A 22,396-nucleotide genomic window follows, 5' to 3' on the forward strand; every position below is an offset into this window, starting at 1 on the left:
ACTCCCTCGGATCCAACACCCAGACTCCAGCTCAGAGAGCCACTCGGATCCTAACTGGTCGGATCAGACACACTCCAGGCAGCTGCCGGACGTCGAGGAGACAGGTACCATCGGCACTGACCCCCTGACTAAGGCCATCCTTGAAAACATGGATTCCGAACCCAGAGGTCAGATCGGAGAAGGAGAAATTGAAGTGAAGAAAGGAAGCGAGCCCCCCCCCCCCCCAGATGGAGAAGGGGCTGGTAAGACTCCCATCTGAATTTGTGTGCGAATGAACCTCTGCATCATTTTATCCATGTCAACTTTGGAAAGGCTATGGGTGGACCACGACGAGGCCACGGACTCTGACCTATCTGGGAGATCGGAACAGAGGGGAGTCACGGTGCCTAGACTGACTCTTGGGAGCTGAAAGGTCCGGAGACCTCTTTTGTTTTTCTGTCTGGTGCTCTCTCTCCTTCTCTCTGCCTTTTCTGCGCTCCGCTTCCACAGGCTTAGAAGTGGGAGGGTGAGTCCCAGCCTGGGAGGGAGAAAAAGGAAGGACAAGAGAAGGAGAGGCGGCCACAGCAACCGCTGTGACCGAAGCAGTAGGGGAGGCAGCCACCTCTGTAGTAGGTAGAAAACCTTTCAAGGCTAACTTGGTCAGTCTATCCTTAATGGCGCGTGGGTTGAAACCCACACAAATAGCACAATCAGTGCTCAAATGGGCTACACCCAAACGCATCATGCAAAGAGTGTGGCCATCAGTAGGTGACAATTTTTGGCCATACTCAGTGCACCTCTTAAAAGACTGGCTTAGGATCACCCATGTCCCAACTCAAGATTTTTATAGAAATCTCAAATATAGAAAGAACTAGTTCTCTAAACACAGGCAAATAGAGACAAAAAAATAGTTCTCTAAACACACCCACTCAACACACACTCAGAATGCACAGAGAATGCTGAGGGGGTGGGGGGGAAGACAACGATATACAAAACTACCTGCCTACCTAAAACTATACAAAAACCTAAAACCCGACGCATCAGCGAGGGGAGAATAGAGGGAACCTACACTGACAAGACTACACTCAAAATACACTAAATACCAAAATAACCCAACTCACAGACTCGGAGCTCAGAATCACGATGCTTATGGCTAGCCATGGCAAATGAGATTTGGAAGATGGAAGGTAGTGGTGATGTATTATGGGTAAGGGGAGGAGCTTGGAGCTCAGAGCAGATGCTAGTGAAATTGCCGGCTTGGATCAGATACGGCTCTGGTACCCACATGTTGAAGATCAAATAAAGTAAACTACTTCAGATCAATTTTTACTAAGCCCTTATACATCTAAGGTAAGCCCTTATACATCTAAGGTAGGAAGGAGAGAGGAAAAGACAATGCATGGTTAACTAACCTGGTATGTCAGCAGGGAACTCAACCAGTGTAACCAATAAAGAACTCCTCCCGAACCTCCAGGAAGGGGGAAGGAGGGGGAGACACAAGAAAGAAGGCGAGATGAAGGACAACAAACATGGAACGTTATGGTAGGTACATAACTTCTTTATGTTATGTTGTCCCATCTCGCCTTCATTCTTGCGGGCTGGGACCACGTCCCCAGTACCCGTTTCTTGGGTGGCTCACTGAACAAACTCTTTAGGACCATGGAACCAAAGGATGCCCTATTCTGGGAGACCACATCCACTTTGTAATGAGTGATAATGGTATGAGGATTTGCCCATGTTGCTGCTGCACAGATTGAACCTAAAGGCAATTTAGCTTGGAAGGCAACAGAGGTGGCTAAGGCTCTGGTTGAATATCCTGTGAGTCATCCTGGAAGCGTCTTTTTACGCAAATCATATGAATAAGGGATTGTGCCCGACAGCCATTTTGATAAGGTTACTTTTGAAATTGGATAACCTTGTTTATTTTCAGCAAGGGATATAAACAATTGGTCTGATTTTCTGAGGTCTTTGGTCCTGTGTAAATAAAAACAATTGTCTATGAACATCCAGCCTATACTCTGCCTTGTTGCCATAACTGGGGAAGAACACAGAAAGCTCAATGGACTGATTTAAGTTGTACTCTGAACAAACCTTTGGCAAGAAAGAAGGATTGGTAGAAAGAAGGACTGGTCCTAAGAGAGACTATCTTTGAGGAAAAATGAGATACGGTGGACAAATAGACAAAGCATGTAATTCAGAAACCAGTCTAGCCGAGGTTATAGCAACCAAGAAGAGGGTTTTCCAAGATAGAAACTTCAGGGGGCATGATGCTGATGGTTCAAAGGGAGGCAGAACCATTGAAGCTAAAATCAAGCTTGGGTCCGGGGGGGTTCTCTTACCGGGAACAGTAAAAGTGTTGTATTTTGTAAGAATGCTCTGCACAACTTATGAGACAATGTTAGAACCCAAGTCTCCTATGTGAAAACTGGAGATGGCAGCATGTTGGACCCTAATAGTAGCTGCAGCTGCCGCTTTTTTGAAGGTTTCGGTCAGAAAGTCAAGAATCTTGTGAACAGGAGCTGTAAAGGGATCAATGTTATTACTCTTCGCCCAATAAGCGAACCTCTTCCATTTGCTAGTGTGATTCCTCCTGGTAGTGGGGTTGTGGGAGGACACTAGGATGTGTTGTACAGCAGGGGAAATGTTTGGGAGCCTGGCTAAGACTGGAAGTGGAGTAACCAAGCAGTCAGCTTGAGAGTTTGGAGGGATGGGTGAAACCCACCTGACTGATGTGTCCGGAGGTCTGGAAATGGGTCCAGTATCCAAGGCTCCAGCTGAAGATGATGGCGAAGAAACAGAAACCATATCGGACGAGGTCAGTAAGGAGCAATGAGGATGAGTTTGCAACCCAACGATTTTGCTTTCTGAAGTACCTTTGGAACGAGAGGAAAAGGTGGAAAGGCATATAGTAGTCCCAGAGGCCAAGTGGAGAACAAACAGCAAATTGTGGTAAAACTACTGGCTCACAAAAGTTAGACATTAAAACACAGTAAAAAAAAAAACACTTTGAAACACTATGGTAGCCCCACAAAAGGAAAAATATACACAATTTCGCACAGAAAATAGGTTTTCAATTAGTTTACATTATTTTTAAAATGACAGAAAACACAAGTGCTCCATTTAAAAGACTGTTACCGTCTTGAGGCAGTCTGTTAAAACAAACTCTCCTAGCTTTAAAACTTTCTTGAAGAGGAAAGTAAAAAATTACAATAAAACAAAGAATATTGAAGGGCTCCCCCCTCAAAGGGAACTTCTCTGCCTAGCAAAGGAAAGCAGAATCCAACGGTCTATCTTCAAATGCCTCAAGAGAGCATACACTTTAGTGGCAGTAAAGCTCTGAAGGGCTTTGTGACAAAACTTGTCATTTAGTCAGCTCAGCCACCTCAGCTCGAGCCACCTGACACTTTGGGCACATGGTAGATACCCTGTAGCTTTAGAAGTTAACTGTCTGTTATTTTCTATATGGGCTATATCCTGCCAAGGCTGCTGCACCAGTGATCAATATGAAGACCACCAAGTACTCCTGTAAAGATTTAAGCTCAATGATCATGTCAGGATGGACCCAAAAACAATATAAAACAAAAATCACAGGACATGTTCACTCATATCCTTGGTTTGAAAACCTATGTTAGGAGCCCTCTTCCAAGACTTGTTATCTGGCACACATTCTAGCTATGTGACTGGCTGATCACTCAACCAGTTAATGACTGGAAAGAAGTGGCATCTACTACCGGAGAATACTCTGAATCAGGTGACAAGGCATTTATTAGGCTTGTTACGCAGATGTAAAGGGTACAGTGTGAAAAAGAAACTATCATTCTTTTTGACAAAGCTGACTGTAATAAGGCATAATGGAACAGCATGCAATCTATTCTATAGAAATGGCATTATCTCTTGTGGTAAAGTATTTAGAGAACTGCAAGATACACTATTTCCTTCCTTTCTGCTTTTATGTAGGCAGAAACTATAGGCAATAATGTCCACTGAAAAGACAAAAAACACGTAATTCCTGCAATCATAACGATAATATGCTTTCTATAAAGAAATAACTCCGATCTTTGTCAGGAATGTATATATATATATATTTTTTTTGCACATTTGCAAACTAGCTGGGTTTTCCACTGCCACTTGCATTTGCGCTGAAGATCTGAAAGGCAGAATATAATGGCTTTAATGGGGTACTAGCAAACACTTTAATGAAAAAAATAAAGGAATTAAGTTGGAAAATGTGCTATAGGCAAACATTTAAGTAAAAAGACAAATAGTGAATTATTTTATTTAATTTACTTTAAACAGACAGTCCTTTCTTGCATCCACAAAATAATTAGTTAGGTTTGCCATCAGTACCTTCTTTTGGCTTGTCATACTTGCCTGCACCTGGTTATAATAGGCCTGGACAAGGTTTTCTAGGTGAATTTTTTTCACCTTTGAGACACAATGCAATTAACTTTTAAAGGGATACTGGCAAGCAGTTACGTGAAAGTAAGAAATGAATTTTGAAACTGTAGAAACATGGATATTTATACAAGCAACTGTCTCCCCAGCAGCCTTAGTACTTTAATGCAGTAAATATTACAATGCAAAATTTAGTTTAAGGTTATACAGTGTACTATTTAAGTATAAAAAAGTTAATGCTTATTGAAAGTATGCACATTTTTTTTTTATCTTGGAGGGTATCACGAAAAGAGAAAGCAATCCAAGAGGGAACATGGGCGCAAACATGCACCTTGGGGTAGTTAGGCTCATATTTAGAATAGGTAATACTCGAGTGCAGCCTTCAATTTGGAGGGGAAGGATTTACATTTTGGAAAGTGTATATATAGTGTTTTTGTTGCGAGTTAAAATGAGATAGGGGTTGAAAATGTATATAGTTTTGTGTTTTAAGTGTTACTACTGAAGAAAAAGCTTGGGAAAATGTGACATGGATTCAGAGATAAAAAGCAACGTCACACAAGATCAGCCTGACACATTAGTGTATACGTGTAAACTGCAAGATGGGAACATATTCTAAAGAACTGTTATGTAACGACTTTCAGAATGGCTCCTTTATCAATATTATTACACATACAAGATAGTTTACACACAGACAAAAAGCAAACAGCACTGGATTATATTTAGTGTAAGGTGAAAGAAGCACTGGAACAGAAATAATCATACAAATTTGACAAAAATATTGCAGAGTGGACATTCTGTGGAATACCATGGACAAATGAAAAGGGGAGTAGGACTACTGATTGCGAGAGGAGCCTCAGTAGCACTAAGAGAAAGAAAAGAACAATGAAGGCAGGTTTGTGTTAGCAAAGGGTTACTAGCATTGGAGGACAACGAGGAAAAGGATTACACTGGCATGTACTTCTATTCCATCTAAAAATACAGTCATGGAGCTTAGGAGATTTGGGGACAAATAAGAGTCAGCAGGGAATATTTGTCGGTGGAAATGGAACCTGATTTGCTATATTAGAGATATACTAGAGGAACCTAGAAGTGAAAAAAAAACACAAAGGCAACTTAGATTGTTGAAGTAATATACAAGAGTATTTGGAATGAAGAGGTATATTCAGTAGAAGAAACTCAAGAGTTTGCTTATTATTCCCCAAGGTACAATAACTGTGCTAGACTGGGCAAAAATCTATTTCAAAGGAGAATGTGTATTTAACTGAAAGAGTTAAACATATCCAATAAATATCCTACACAAATAAAAACTTAGATAAAAATGCAAAATACCGATGTAATAATGTGATACTGCACTTTCTGTAAATTCCTCTCTTTTTAACAAATAAAGGCCAAGTGGCTAGGATTCAAGAGCTATTTGGGAAAGGCCACTCCTGTGGCATAGAGGAATATTGAGCCAAATAGTGTTAACAGCATAAACTCAACAGATAAAAAAAAAAAATGCTGCTGAAATATTGCAGAGAAACACTCCAATTTAAATAAAGTAACAAATCATGAGTCACGATGCATACAAATGTACAATAAAGTTTAGTGTTTCTAACTTCCACAGAACTACATTCCCATCTAATCCCTATATAAATACCATCCTTAATACATACACTAATCAATTGAGACATAAAAGGAATCTATGTTAATATGTGTGTGTATGCACACACATTATATATATATATATATATATATATATATATATATATATATATATATATATATATATATATATATATATATATAGGTTCCGTTTAGAATGTCAGATCTCGGAGTTGGTATATTTAAGTTGCCCCCCCCCCCGGTTCATAGTGAACCCATGTGTGTGTGTGTGTGTGTGTGTGTGTGTGTGTGTGTGTGTGTGTGTGTGTGTGTGTGTGTGTGTGTGTGTGTGTGTGTATATATATATATATATACGTATGTATAAATAACATGAATAAATAGCTTTGCTTAATTGAAACCTAACTTAAAACAAATAAACTTCAATCCATTGATTATATAAAATACATATATAAATAAAGTAACCTAACCTAATGACATATTACTTGAAGAAAAAAACAATCTTCTTCCAATTTAAAGGGGCCTAGTCAACAGCAAAGCCCCTACCTAGATGTGCCCATATTTCAGAACTAAAATATTGATGAAAACTTTCCCAGTGGTACCCCAATATTCTGCAGCATTACATTTCAACTGCCATACCAGCGCCCTTTTACCAAGATATGCTTCCCAATTCCCAGTTCTTATATTCCAAGGTACCTTTTCCAAAATAAAAACTACTTAACATTCTTTTATCTGAAAGTATGTTTAAATAGAGCATTCTCCTAATCCTTTTTTGATATGGCATACATATTTTCATTAATTCTTATTTTTAATGACCTTTAATTTTTACCAACATAAAATGCGTCACATAAGCATTAGGCCCCAAAAACACCACCTCTGGTGTTGCAATTACATCTACCTCCACATTTTTATTAACCTTAAAATAATTTGCTAGAACAATGTTACTCACTTCAAATATAGAACTATATTGTTTACATGTTCTGCATTTTTAACATTCTCCCATTTCCACTTTCATCCACCTTGACATCCTTTTCCATAATACTCTTCAAATTCATACCTCTCTTGAACACAAATTTAGGTGCTACACCAACCCGCTTGACCAAATACCCCCCCCCCCCCGCAAAAACCAAACCTCCTTCCAACTTTTTAAATAATTGTAATCTCTGCATTCATACCATTGCATGTCATTAAAAATGCTGCCTTAAAATCATCCTTATCCCTTCTAATAGCACTAGTATAACCACCCATTCTTAATACTGGACAATTTTTTTCACTCCTAGCCCTAGATACTTCATCCAAAACATGCAGAACAAATCTTACTGAGTAACAACAATCAAAGATCATATTACTCAGTTGTTCTGCCCCTACTTCAAAATTCTTCTCTTCTAAAGTCATCCTGGACACCCTTACAAACTGGCCTTTTACCCAAATTCTTTTTTGCCAGATTGGATGGGCACTAGTAAAATGTACCTAACTACTGGACCAAGTAGCCTTTCAAAAAATATTTGATTTATATCTAGCATTCTCCCAATCCTTACCCAAAAGTAAAATCCAAATAATTAATTTTGTCACTATTAAAATCAACTGCAAACTTTAAAACTGTGTTACCATATTAATATGATAAGATTCCATTACTTGTTCAAGTGTTCCTTTCCATAAAATTAATACATCATCCAAAAACTGAAAATGTTAAAATATTCATCATCAAAAACATGATTCCTTTCCCAGTACCATAGAACAATATTTGGAAAAATGACAACAGCTGCTGCCCCCATAGCAACCACTTTCTTTTGCCTATAATAATCGCCCTCAAAATATACATAATAGTTTTTTAAAGTGATATCCATCATTTCAACCACAAACTTGACCAATTCCTGGTTCATATTACTGCCTATATATAAAGCCTCCTGGAACCATTCAAGCCCCTCATCATGCGGTATCACTGAAAACAAGTCCTTAACATTCATAGTGACAAAAATTAAGGTCTCATCAAAACTCAACTTAGCCAGTTTACCTAAACACTGCCATGAATCCTTCAAAACATATTTCTTGTCTTCAAAAACTATATGCCTCACCTTCAAAAGCCCTAACTAAGGCTCAGCCAACATGGGTGAGAGTAGCAGGAAAGGATGAGAGTTACTATCCCTGGTGAAAGGGTAGTTCGATGGGAGTCTCCTGCAACTATCACTGGTGGGGGCTGAGGACTTTGTTACCAAAAGGAGAGTTCCAAAGGGGGACAGGGTGTGGACATGGCTAAGGTAGGATGAAAGCGTGTATATTAGATCGAAGATTCAGAACTTCGAATGTTCTAATATCGACCCCTAGTAACCGAAAACTGATAACATTGAAAATTCAGAACAGCAAATTTTTTTTCCTAGGGAAAAAAATTGCTGTTCCAAAACACACACACAACAGAAACACACCAAATAGCAATCCACACACATAAACCTAAAATCTTACATCTAACCCTGCACTAAACTGTACATACACCACTATCTACCCACTTACCTTAACCCAAACCATAACCCTGAGGTCAGTCAATAACGCACACACACCTCACCCACGCCCTAACTCACCTACCCCGCCCTAACCCTCACGTCCACACATTCACACACTTACCTGACCCGCGCCCTAACCCTAACTCACCTACCCCGCCCTAACCCTTACGTCCACACAATCGTACACTTACCTGAACCCGACCTGTAACTTTGCATCACAGTGCTGAAAATAGCGAAGTGACAGGAACGGACAACCAAATTCTTTTCCTAGTAAAGAATTTGGTTTTCTGAAACTTTGTTATTTTCAGCTTTCGCTTATTAGGGGTAGATATTAGAACATTCGAAGTTCTGAAACTTCGATGTTCTAATATAGACCCGGATGAAACACTACATATAATCATTGTGTTCCCAGCCTTTGAGATAACCATGAGAACCATATAGGATGGAGGAAGTAATTGCTCATGGGGTTAGAGCAGTGGACATTGGCAGACAGATCTCCAGGACGTTTTTATAATCTCTGCTGGCTTCAATACCATCAGAGCACATCTGGGGGTTATCAGGTGACTGGTACACCTAGGGATGGACTTTTGGCGCTGCTAGAGAGGTGCATGATGATGCTGGGGAGAAAGTTCCAAAACTAAAAGTTAAGGAACATGGAAATTACTTAAGAAGGGGCTTATAAAAGTGAAAGAGATATTGGAAAGTAGTAACAGAACTACCTTGATGTCTTGACAAAATGAATTATTGCAGAAGAGGAATCTTACAAAACAAGAGGAGGAACAAATTTAGAGTGCTAAAGGAAAACTAAGGGGACATTTGGGCAATATGCTGGAATCTAGAAATGTTGCTTTTACAGATTTATTTTAATATAATAACCTTAGACTGCACACTGACAGCAAAAAGTAGGAACTGTAGACAAACTTAGGAGCCTGTGGCAAGAATACTACCTGTACGAGATCTCTGTGTATTTAAAACTCTTCAGCAATTTCATAAAGAATTATATAAAGCAAAGGAATGTAGTTAAACAAGAACACACACAAATGGAAATATTTATGGAAGACTAAGTTGTTCCAAGATTAAGGCATAAATGAGGCTTAACAATTAGTGTTCAAGATAGGAAAATATTTAAAGAACGACATACAATCAAAAATGAAATTTCCAGGATCAGACAGTTTTCCAATGGAAATCTGGATGTTAGAATTGGAGAGTAGCAAAGAGCCAGAAGTTTTATTCAACAATATTTTAAAAAGGAGGCAAGGAGTATTAACATACTGGAAGAAAGTGGTGGTACTATCAAGTGGTTAAAGACCCCATATGTTCCAGCTTCATATAGGCACATTTCAATTTTAAATCTTAATTAGACATTCTTTATGCTGATATTGGCTAAGAGAATGGCAAAGATATTACCAAAACATTTAAGATGCACATCTATGTGTCTTTGTTAAAGGGAGAGAACACTTTATAACATTAAGAGAACAATAAAGATCTAAAAGAAACTGGAGTAAAAGAAAACACTGTTGGTGAGTCTTGATTCAGAGATGACATTTGATGGGGTTAGATGGGACTTTTATGGAGCAGGGCAATGATCATGTTTGCATTCTCTGTTAGAACAATAGGATCAGTAATGAGGATATATGAAGGGTCAGAGGCAAGACCTCATTCACCCTTGATAGATCACTTAAGACTCCTAATGCAAAATATGGCACAGGTTTTGCCTGTCATACTTCTCTCTCACCAGTGCTGGACTATTAACATGCTAATTTTAAAACAAAGTTTGTGGATTGGAACCTGTATAAATATTGCATCATTTGAAAGAAAACTTAGGTTCCAAAGAAGCCTCACAAAGACGAACAGCATTCCTCTAAAAATAAACTTCTATTAGTGGATATATTCAAGGCAAGAAGCAATACAACAGTTTAAACGTACAGTCTCGCTCTGTGGTGCTTAGAGTTTTTCTTTTAATATAGTATTAACAGTGTCCCCATTACAAAGAATTAGGTTCTAGTATTGGGCTTGAGAAGCAATATGTCTCGGAGACTGTTCTTATAAACTATTCAAAGATTTATAAGGTTGCTTCTTTGGTCACATTTCTCCAACAGCTCTAAAACGTTTGGCCAATATTTGAAGTTTGGCATTTTTGTGTCGATTTCAATTTTTTTATTTCAGTTTCTTTATCTACAGCTGTTTTACGTCTTTGGAGTAACTCAAAACACTGAGGATTGTATTGCTCCCATTTTCTCATAATGACATTTCTTACAACTGCGAACATTACCAAAAAAAGTGTGTACTGATCTTTTTTCAAACCATTAGAAAAGGTAACATTAAACAAAACTCTCAAATTATAACACTGTACAAGTTTCTCTAGTCTAGATAAAATAAGTAAGCTTTTAAAGATGAACAAATACATTCAATGTGATTTCGGTCAGCTTTAACTTCCGTATCAAAACGGGAGTTTGGACTGCAGGTGAGCAACTGCCTTCCCTAGCACAGCCTGATGGCAGAACATACACACAGAGAAAGGAACAAGGGTAGTGAAAAAACAACTGTTAAGAGTTTTTAGCAGAGTTTAAAACAGAAGATTCTGGTAAAAAATGGACAATTAGTAGGGAGATAACTATAAGAAACCAGTGGAGGTTTGAAAAGACTGAAAAAAGAATGGAAAGATGTATTATAAAGGAACAAGTAAAATATATACGGGGGGTTCCCAAGTATGCAAAAGATATATGGGGGGGTTCCCAAGTATGCAACAAAGTCCACAAGGTTTAGAGTTTTTGCATTGAAATGTCATCACATTTGGGTAGATTCCCAAAGATAAGGATGGGAGGAGGCAATTAGACAGCATTTGGACCAGCTAAAAGGCCCCGCAAGACTGCAGTGGCAAAGCCAGCTCTGGATTTATAAAAAATTGGCAAGTAGTAATGCTTGCTGAAGGTATGTACAGAACTCCAGGTAGCAGTTTCTAGGATGTCCCTGGTAGGGACACCTCTGAGAAAGGCTGTAGAGGTAGATGCAGCCCTGGTTGAATGTGGTCTTATCCCCTTGTGGGGTAGGTTTTCCATGGTGCTTATAGCAGAAATTAATGCAATGGCCTATCCACTTAGAACTGGCTTGCTTTGAAATGGCTTTCCCCTCTGCCCCTGCAGCAAATGCCACCAGCAGCTGTTCAGATGGAGAGGCTTAGTCCTGTCCAAGTAAAATCTAAGTTGTCTGTGCACGTCCAAGGAGCGCAGTATTCATTCCCCTTTGTTCTGTGGATTAGAAAAGAAGGTTGGCAAATGAATGGACTGATTAAGGGCCACACTGGATATCACCTTGGGCATAAAGGAGGGATTGGTCCTGAGGGACACCCTGTCCACATGAATGATGATGAAAGGCTCCACTGCCATGAGGGCCTGTAATTCGGACATCCTTCTTGCTGAAGTGATGGCTAGAAGGAAGGCTGTTTTCCAAGAAAGGAATTTCAACTCTGCATTTGCAGTTGGCTTAAAGGAAGGAAGAGAGTGAGCTTTTCCAACACAACAATCCCAAAGGCACACCAGTGGCTAATAATCCAGGATTCCAATGTAAAAAAGAGACCTTTATTGTAGCAGAACTTCTCAAAACAGTAAGCGCTTTCACGTTGTATAAATGCTTCTTCAGACTTCAACATAATACAATGAATTTCATGCCTTTAAATACTAGAGTTACTGAAAGCTTAATTAATCAATCAATTAAACAGTATTTTAGAGAACAAGCTACATAAACTGAAGAATATCCAATGGCAGAAATCGCACATGGAAGCTTGTTTGAGCTTCCGACTTGTACCGAGGGGGTTAAGAGTCCTTAAGATGCCTACCTTTGGGAACTCTAACCCCAGTTTACTATCCAAATGGCAGAAGTTAAATTTGGACACCAGTTTTGGTTATGTTAAAATATTAATCGAACATTACAACGTGATGCAAGAGACTTTATTAAATGAATGATTGTAAAACAAAAATGCAAAACAGCAAAACAAAGGCACTTTATCCTGCTGAGGTGTTTGTTTCGTTTTCCAATACAAAGTTAAGGTTCCAGACTGGAGTACGGGCTCTACTGGGTGGTCTTAAGTTTTTGGCCCGTCTGAGGAATTGCTTTAGCAGTGGATGAGAGAAGAGGGGTGGTTCTCTGTTGCAATGAGCTGAAATGGCTGAGGCATGAATTTTGATGGAAGAAAAGGACAAGGCCCTTGTGAAGCATCTCAGTTAAGTATTGAAGAATCGGAGGTAAATTGGGTACTGCTGTGCCCATTCCGAGTTTGGCTCCAGGAACAGAATCTTTTCCATTTTTCAGCATAGGATTTTCTAGAACTAGGCCGCCTTGCCTCGAGAATGATATCCATCACTTGCTTACTGAGGGATGGTAACTGAGATCAGGTAATTAGCCAGGCTGCAAAGTTCAGGGATTGAAGCTGTGGGTGCAGAATCTGGCCCTCCTGCTGGGAAAGCAGGGCAGGGGTCTGAGGCAGGTGCCATGATGCCAGCAGCGACACACTGCGCAAGAGGGGGGTACCAGTTTTGGTGTGGCCAGTCTGGTGCAATCAGCATTGTCCTTGGTTTGTCCTGTTTGATCTTTAGTAGCACTTTGGAGAGGAGAGGCAGAAGGGGAAAGGCATAAACTGATAGGTTTTTCCAGGTGAAGGACAGGGCATCCACTTTACAAGCTTCTTTGTGAGGAGCCCTTGTGCAGAAGTTGTCCAATTGGTAGTTCGGAGGGGAGGCAAACAGGTCCATCTCTGGGCTCTCCCATTTGTTTCTCAACATGTTGAATGTCTTTGGTTTCAATTTCCCCTTGCATGGGTCCATGAGATTCTGCTTAGGTAGTCTGCCAGTGTATTTAGCTTTCCTAGCAGGAATTGAGCCTGTAGGTGCACTTGGTAGCTCAAGGCTGTGTTACACAGAGCCATGGCTAGTCTGCAGAGAGGGTATGAGTGGGTTCCCCCCCTGCATGTTTATGTACCACATAACAGTGGTGTTGTCCATCTTTACCAATAATTGTCCTGGAAGAATGTGGTCCATGAAGGCTGTCCGAGCATTTCTTTTTGATTGATATGCAGGTGCATTTGACTGGAGTTCCATTTGCCCTGAATGCACTGCCCTGCCGAGTGAGCCACCCATGCATAGTCTGATGAGTCTGTTTGGGTGGCAGGGGGTAGAGTAAATGGCAGTCCCTTGTTTTGGTGGCAGGCCTCTGTCCACCAAAGAAATTATCTTTAGACAAGGTATGATAAGAATCCTCGATTCTAGATCCTGAGAATGTTGACACCACAGGCTTTTTAGATACCATTGTAGTTTCCTCATATGCAGTCTTGCATATGGAATTAGTAGAATGCAAGAGGCCATGAACCCCAGTGCTTGCAGTATTTTCCTTGCAGATAGCTGGGTCTTTGTGGCCAGTAGACTGAAGCAGGCTGTCAAATGAACTCGTTTCTCTGGCATGAGGGTAGGCTATCTGGGAAGTTGTATTCAAGCTTGCTCCCAGGAATACAATTTGTTGGCAGGGTACAAGATTTTATTTGCTTTCGTTTATGGTGTACCCCAGAGAAATTAGCAATTTCTTTACAAATGCCAGATGATTTAATAGTGTCCTGGCTTTCCGCCTGAATTAGACAATCGTCCAAGTATGGGTATATATGTGAATATTTCTTTGCCTGCAAAATGCAATGATTGGAGCTAGGCACATTGTGAATACCCTGCGAGCAGTAGAGAAGCCAAAGGGCAGTGCAGAGAACTGATAGTGCATGTAGCCTGCTCTAAAGCGTAGGTATGTTCTGCAAGATTCCCTTATTGGGATGTGCAGGTAGGCTTCCTTTAAATCCAGTGTTGCCAACCAGGCATTTTTGCCTAGCATGGGGAAGCAGCTGATGAAGAGTTAGCATCTTGAATTTTGTGATTACCAAAAATGCGTTCAGAATAAACAGGCCCAGGATAGGACGCCAAGAATGGTCTTTCCTGGGTACCAGGAAAAGTCTTGAGTAAAAATCTTGCCCCCATTCTTCTTGTGGGACAGGTTGAATAGCCCTGATGCTTAGAGAGAGAACCTGCTTTTGAGCCTCTGCCCACTGATTTGGGGGTAGGTCTGGCCAACCGTTTGTGGTTGGTAAGGAGTGGAACTGGAATCTGTATCCTTGGGAAACTATATTTAGAACCCATTTGTCCTGGGTAATGAGTTCCCAATTTTTTGCATGCAGGGCGATCTTTCCCCCTAAAGGAACAAGTCAGTTGAGCAGGGCTGGGAAGCTTTAAAGTTAAGTCATTGAGACAATTTACCATAGGGGGGAGTCTTACTACTACCCGCTTTGGAAGTGGGAGCCCCCCCACTGCTTAGTCCTGTGAGCATCCTGGGGCTGGGAGCCTGGGTGTTCTGCTGGTTCTGGGTTTGGACTGAGAAGGCCTGGAAGAGGCAGGAAAGGACCAATTCTTACAGGGCCAATGCCTACTAAATCTGGGAGGCTGTACCTGCAGGAAATCAACAGTTTGCCTAGATTTAGCTTTTTCCTCCATCTTGTTAAGTACTACTTCCGCTTTGTTGCCAAACAGGCGGTCATGGTTTAAGGGAGCATCCAGTAATTTAGCTTTAACATGATCTGGCAAAAGATTGCCCCTTAATCCAAGCATGCCTTCTAGGTACAGACCCAATGACAGCAGCCCTGCAAGATGCCTCTAATGAATCAAAACCACATTGTAAAGTATGTTTTCCCACTTGTTCAGCATAATGCAATAAATCCTGTAAGTCTATTTTCAGCACAGTCAGGAATCATCATTTTCTGTTTAAGCAATCCAATAATATGCTGCTGATACTTCAACATATGAAACTGGCAGTTTAAGGCCCTGATGGCCAACGTTGCAAAAGTGTATACCTTTTTACCCCATCTATCTAGCGCCCTGGAATCTCTATCAGAGGGGGGTAGGATTTTTGGCAGATGTGGCCTTAATGCCCTTGGATCCCTGTGAAATAGTCTAAGGATCTGCAGTAGGATTTTTAAAAAGGAACTTATTAATCAGGTTTTCTGGGAGCAGTGGGTAAGGTGTCAGGGGCCAAGCTAGATTCCAAGAAGGCATCATCTACAATGTGCAGTACAGGAGGGAATAGCTAAAGGCCTGTGTTGAGGCAGGAGCAAGAATTCCCTAAGCCTCTTTTTGGAGTCAGAGTAATCCTGGCTTTCCCAGCAGAAATGCTCCCTAAGAGTATGCAAGGTTTCACCAAATGAGAAATCCTCTGGAGGGGAAGCAGAGGGAATGGAGTCCTCTGCATCAGAATCCTCATAGGTAGATAAGGCCAAATCCTGGTCATCAGAAAAAAAACAAAAATTTCAGAATCCTGATCAGAAGGAAAATCAGTTCTAGGTCTCTTACAGGGAGAAGGGTGGCTTCCTCTGATTAGAGTAATAAGGTCTTCAGCCATTCTTATTTGTTTTTTAGGCATAGGGGCCTGACCATGGGGTCTGGACATCTGTTTTCTGGGCATGGATCGAGTTTTAGGCCTTGAAGAAGAAGATGGCATCGGTTTAATATGCAAGTCAGTAGCCTGAATACACCCTCAGAAGCCGGTGCCTGCACAGCGGCTCCAGACCCATCCAAGGTAGAGACATTCGCAGGTTCCACAGTCTAAGCATCTCGTGGCATACCGGACTCTGAATGGGTCTCAGTAGACGCCTGCGAATCTGAAGTAGCAGGTATCAGGGGATGCGAAAGCGCCTCACTGAGTACTGGTGAACTGGCGACTAGCTTAGAAGCGTAGTCGGCAGCTTTCGACCTATGTGGTTTGTCTCTATCTGTGCTTTTCCAGAATGCTGGTAGTCGGGTGGCTTACCGAAGCCATTTCTGGTTAATTGAACTGAGTACCAAAATATTCCGATGCGAAAATGATCCAACGACGAATAGTACGAGGTTTGAATAAGACACAAAACAGACAGCGAGGTACGTCGTGGTCTGGGCTTAGGCAAGGAATGCAGTATGAATAAAAATCTTTGAGGTATTTGCTTTCCATAAAAAATACAATTGTTAACTTTTACTGACATCGGTTTAGAGCAAGAAAAAGATTCTCCAACAGGGTACTTAGCTAAGTTGAAGAATTCGGATCATTCGGATCTGAAACTCGAAAACGTAAATTTCAGGAGTCTGCCGACCAGCACTTGCAAACGGCTTCTGCTTCGGGTACCACATGGCAAGAAAGACTGATGTAATGGCACTGGCTGCATGCTTTATACCCCTGACTACCAGACATCATGGAAGATGAGACAGCAACCGACGCAGGACCCAAGACTTCAGGCCGACTGAGGGCTACCTGCAAACAGATAACACAAATGTGATGACTGCAACAGTGAAACACTAAGAACATCATGTTTTGTGCTGACATTTGCAACTTTACCTGGTTTGCTGTCAAAGGTACATCTACAAATTACTGCAGTATTTTCAGCTCCAGACCTACTTTGCCCCCCCCGCAGTTAGGGCAGGCCCATGAAATATGATACAAATCCACTTTCCTCTCAGGGATGCATCTCCAACACACCTGCAATACCTGTGCAAAAATACCATGGAGGCATGCTGGTGTACAGAAATATCTGAAAAGAAATTTATATGCAAGTATCCTTTATTTCTTAGACTTTTGTTGCTAACTTAAGACAACTGTAGTGTTTTTCTGTGAGTCTTCATCTCAATTGCTTTGCTGAAAGTTGCTGTCTAGGAGTCTGCTAACTGGTGCATTATTTGGTCTCTCAAGTCTGACAAAAAATTAAATGAGTCTTCAATACCAGGCACCTTAAAGGCCTCTGTGGTGTGGTACATCCCTCTTGATTTCAGTTTTTCCCTTGCTTAAATTGCTTCTCTATAACAATCCCTCTGCACCTCCAAATTGTGTCTTACTATTTACGTGGGCATGCTCCATAATCATGCAGCACCTATCCAGTATCCAGTCTAGACCGTTCTCTATGACATGCCAAGTAATCATTGTAATCCTCACTCTCAATCTCTGCTCCATTCAATACCATGTTTCCATTTGTCATTCCAAACAGAGGTATTTATCCAGTAACTTCTTCGGTATTGAGAAAGCAACTCCCTTCAGTCCTGATTCCACATCCTGGGCATTTGTTACCTGTTCCAATCTCCAATTACTATTCTTGCCTTCCTGAAATGCCACAAGACTTCTTAATTTGTCATATCTCATCATATCCCACTCTCCTTGGAATATATATACGCCAGTGTGCAGCATCTCCTATCCTGCCATCCCTTCACTGCTACAAATCAATCTAAGTAGTCGGCCAGAGTCTGTTAGCACTAAGTATCACCCCTTTGTCTATCAAAAAGACCACTCCTCTCCTTCGGGACCCCCGACTGCTTGAGGAAGCTAATAGTATAAAATCCCATTCCAACGTCTGATGCTTCTGCAATGACATACATGTTTCCCGTAATGATAGAATTGTACTTAAACACAAGTAGCAGCCTTTTCCTCTTTACTGGAAAAGTGATCTCATTTACATTCCATGGAAATCATACCTATCCTATCCTGCTGCACCATTCCACAGACATGCTCTTGTCTGTTTTAATTTCACCCTTGACTAGCTTCATCTTCCTGCTATTTATAAAATATAGCATAAAACGTTTATTTGCGTAATTGTGCAGTGTAGCCCTTGAATAAAAGTACTGTAAAGAAAACTTCCCATACCTTTTCTTTTGTTTAACCCATCACACTTCAGTTCTACAAAAGTTCATAAAAGTAGTGCTTACTGCCCACATTGTAGTTAGTCCCTCACATCTGTGCACATTCTCAGTGGACCATTGTACAGACATTACTCAAGGTGGTATCATTTAACGTTCATTATAAGAGAGACATGCCATAGTCCTTTTATTCTGTATAAATAACTTGTATGAAAGAGTTCAGAGTTCAATGCCTACCAAGCTACTAACATTATTTTCTCTTTGGGAAAACTTGTTATTTTCTTGCCCCGGATGATCGAATATTAAGAAAGCTTAACGAGCCCTACTCACCTGCACTGTGCCTGCAAATGGTTCAGTGAGATCAGTGCACTAGCCCAGTAAACACGTATATGAAAATGCATGCCTAGAACTATGCGAGTTCTGCTGAACATTAATAGATCCTTCCTGAGTCTTCTTGCATCTCTCCATCCTACAATAACAAACAGCAAGTACTGCTGATCCACCCTATATTACTTCATATGCATTTCTGCATCCCCTACAAGTATGAAGGAGTTCACTCCAGTTGGAGAACACTTCAACAATGCAGGATACAAAAACTTGAACTTTAAGTTCTCTCACCTGCATTTAATGGTCAGAAAAATGGCATTCTTCACCTTATGACCAGTGAATAGTTCTGCTAAACAAATATCCTTGGCTCATACGTCTCCAACCTCACTATCATCTGTTGGACTTCGAGGCCCCAGCACTGATACCACCTCTGCTCCTGGTTGAAATATTCTGTGTGCCCTCTCAATTTCTATTTCACTTTCCATCAAGTGGTCAACTGAGTCTGCATAAATGATACACAGTTGGTTCTTTTTGTGCACAGGGACCCCGAATATTTGGGGCTTCTTTTACCTGGATTGATCCTCCAGATCAGTTTGCTTTTCCTCTAGCTGCTCCAACTCGGCCTCCTTTCCAGAGGACCTTTTTTGTGCAAGGTTTATCAAAAAATCAGAATGATCATTCAGCACTGTAACTATGCTCATCAGGCATGCAGCCTTAACATGAAATGCTCTGTTTTGGAGAGCAATGCATGAAGCAATGGATAAAGGTAAAACTGTATACATTGCATACCTCGACCTGGCCAAAGCATTTGACAGTTCCCCACTTTCCCCACTCAGGTATAGTAGAAAAGCTAAATAAAGTGGTAATATAACTCCTATGTCACCTGCTTGGATTGCCAACTAGCTCACAGACAAGACAAAGGAAATCAAAATAGGAGAAGCTACCTGAAGTCCCCCAGGATTCTCATTTTGTATCTTCTTTTCTGAACTAAAATCCAAAACTAATGAGCTCTGTCTGTCAAAGTTTGCAGATGACAGCAAACTAGGAGCGTCAGTCCCAAAATAACATGGCCATCCTGCAGGAAGGTTTGCAAGAACTGGTGCCAAAATCATGGACTGAAACTTGATGCCAAAAAAAATGCATTGGTCCTTTGGGAAGTCATCTAACCCAGGAAACTACCATATTGACAATACGCCCCTAAGAGTTGACCCAGTTATTCAGGAACTTATGTGAACGGTGACGTAACATTTGATCAACATATGCCCACTGTTGTAAGAAATGCCTTCTATATTGCACATCTTATCAACAAAGGGATTGTGTCTAGATGCAGTGATGTCACTGCCCCCCTTTACTCAGCCCTTATAAGGCCAACCACTGAACTGAATATAATGCTCCCTTTGACATGTATATGTCCAGACACAACAACTGAACACCTAGAGATACCTTACTAAAAGGATACAGGCCTAAACATGTCCTACATGGACTGATTCAAAGCCCCGCTACTACATTCAGTATTCTACAGACTGCTAAGACGTTACCAGTGTCTGGCATACAAGGCATCCTCTGACCCAATACTGATGGGTTTACTGCACATCAGCAAGTCAAACAGCCACACATACTCAGCCTAGGGACACAAACCTCTTAGACAACATCAACAGAATGTTTTGGAGGGACAGTACATCTAGCACAGGATGCTGCTGTTCTGGAACAAACTCCCCATCCACAAAGCAAAATTCATCTCTGTCCAAATTAAAGTGCAACTTGGATCTATAGCTCTGAAACAGAACATTTACCCCAGAACTGCCCCTAAATGCTTCATCTCATGCATGTGTCCCTTAAATTACCTATGGCATGATTCCATTTATTCTCATTAGGGGTTATATACAATTATCAACCATGGGATGAGCAAGGTCAATCTTATAACTAAATGGGATAGATTATTTTCAGCACAAAAAGGGAAATTTGCTAGGCCCACAAGGATGGCTAGCCTAGTACACAACTATGAACCTATATACTGCATTTTCCCCAGTCCATGAGGCCCAGATCATGTCTGAAAATAGATTAAAGACCAGTTTACTTACTCCATTAACAAAATGTAAATACTTCATTTATAAGGGACACTCAAACTGATACCGGTGCAGCTTTAATATAAATAAGTTTGGCATTGTTCACAGTGACTTTTGACGGTCATAAAATTTGGACAGATCGCAACAGAGGTAAACCAGCAGAAATGCTAGGTAATCTCCATTAAGACAGGTTAAAATGACTGAACTAAAGTCAAAGGCTTATTAAGGTCTTCACTGCAACTGATGATTTGCTTTTCTTTCAGACTATGATGTTAATGTTGCAGCAGCCTTTCTTACACGCAGTTTATTCCATTGTTGTGAGTCATTTGCTGAGTTATCTCCACCCTTACTCAACTGCTTTGATTTTTCCACACTTCCACTTACTAACATTAATGCATATGTATTAAAGAAAATTTCACAAAGAAATCACTTTAATTAAATCTTCCAGAGTGTTCTCACCTACAAGGTTGATGCACAGCCACATGACAGAAAATACGCTATATACAGAAGTCTTTAGAGACACTGTCTACCACAGGTAGAATTATTAACATCCTTAACCCAGAAGTCAGTTACCCTTTACATTCTTTCACAAAACAAATGAAATTCACTACCTATCATGCCTTCACAGGAAGGAAGATTTCAACACAGTAAATGCATACCAAAATGGCAAGTAGGCACAATGACAAAAAGAAAATCTAATAAAGTGATTTAATGGAGTTGAAAAAAAAAAGTGAGGGCATTTTGCCCTGTATCAAGTCAGCAATACTCCATTCATAAACTAGTGGCAGTAGAATGCCAACATAAAACACTCATCACACAAGAGAAATTTTTGCTAGAAAGAAAAAGCCAGACAGTTAACATTAGTAATATATCCCATACTGATGGGAGTCCTACACAAAGGAAAATTGATATGTCCTAACTGTAAAACAGAAATAACGTGATGTATTAAAATACTAATATACTAAAATCCCAAGGATGAAAAATATCTCTGTGGTTATAATTAATACCACAATTAATGGGTGGTGCAGCAGTTAACATGGTCACCACACAGCAAGAGGTTCTCCAGTTCGATTCTCGCCTGGGGTGCATTTTGTATGGAGTCTGCATGTCCTCCCTGCTTTCGCATGGGTTTCCTCCAACATTCTAACGACTTGCATCTAGAGCGTTTCACCCCGGGCCTCCGGTGGAAATAGGCTTGGTCCTCATCGGATTTTCCCCGGTCAACAAATGTTAAACACAAACCACCAGTTTCATATAATTGGACAGTAAAGAAAAGCTGAAGAAATAGAAAAGTGTTGGGGTATATGGAAAATGGATAGGAAAATATGAGGGTATTCTTTAGGTATCAAAGTAATATTTAGGAATGAATACAATGGAAGCTTGGCACTTATTACTCTCTAAGGCTTCAGGCTAAGTAGGATACAAAAACAAAACAAAAAAAACTCTTCAGTCACAATAATAAACTCAGAGTAGGTCACACTGCAAGTATGCAAATATAGGTATTCACAAGGCAGTGGTGGTCTAGGGATGTTCATACCAAAGAGACAGCAGAACTTTTTTATGCCAGAAAGCTAGCAATACTCTATGGAAAATTCATAAAACAACACAAATTAAAGTGTGTACCACTACACCTGTTTTTCCAAATCAAAGCTAGTCTCAGTTTGAGCATTCTGAACCATCCTTTTCATATACTCCAGTTGCTTTTCCAGTAATGCACTACGAGCCTCAGCTGCAGTAAGCTGCTTGCTTACCTCTAGAAAAAGAAGACAGAAATTAGCTTGCTAAACTAGGCACAATAAGATATGGTGCAAGAACTGGCACTTGTACCACAGGAATATAAAACAGTAAAACTGCACTT

General features: G+C 40.5%; 1 protein-coding gene across 4 annotated transcripts in view; it reads right to left on the reverse strand.

The window, feature by feature from the left end:
• Window positions 1-22,396, reverse strand: part of CEP57L1 (centrosomal protein 57 like 1) — a 971,979-nt gene that overhangs the window by 625,959 nt on the left and 323,624 nt on the right. For all 4 annotated transcript variants that reach the window (XM_044065279.1, XM_044065261.1, XM_044065253.1 and 1 more), the window contains exon 4: window positions 22,170-22,291. In XM_044065279.1, the coding sequence (XP_043921214.1) occupies window positions 22,170-22,291 (122 nt within the window). The remainder of the gene's footprint in view (window positions 1-22,169; window positions 22,292-22,396) is intronic.

This window comes from Protopterus annectens, chromosome 1.part0 (genome assembly GCF_019279795.1).
Source record: "Protopterus annectens isolate FY-2018-M chromosome 1.part0, PAN1.0, whole genome shotgun sequence".
Classification (NCBI taxonomy): domain Eukaryota; kingdom Metazoa; phylum Chordata; order Ceratodontiformes; family Protopteridae; genus Protopterus; species Protopterus annectens.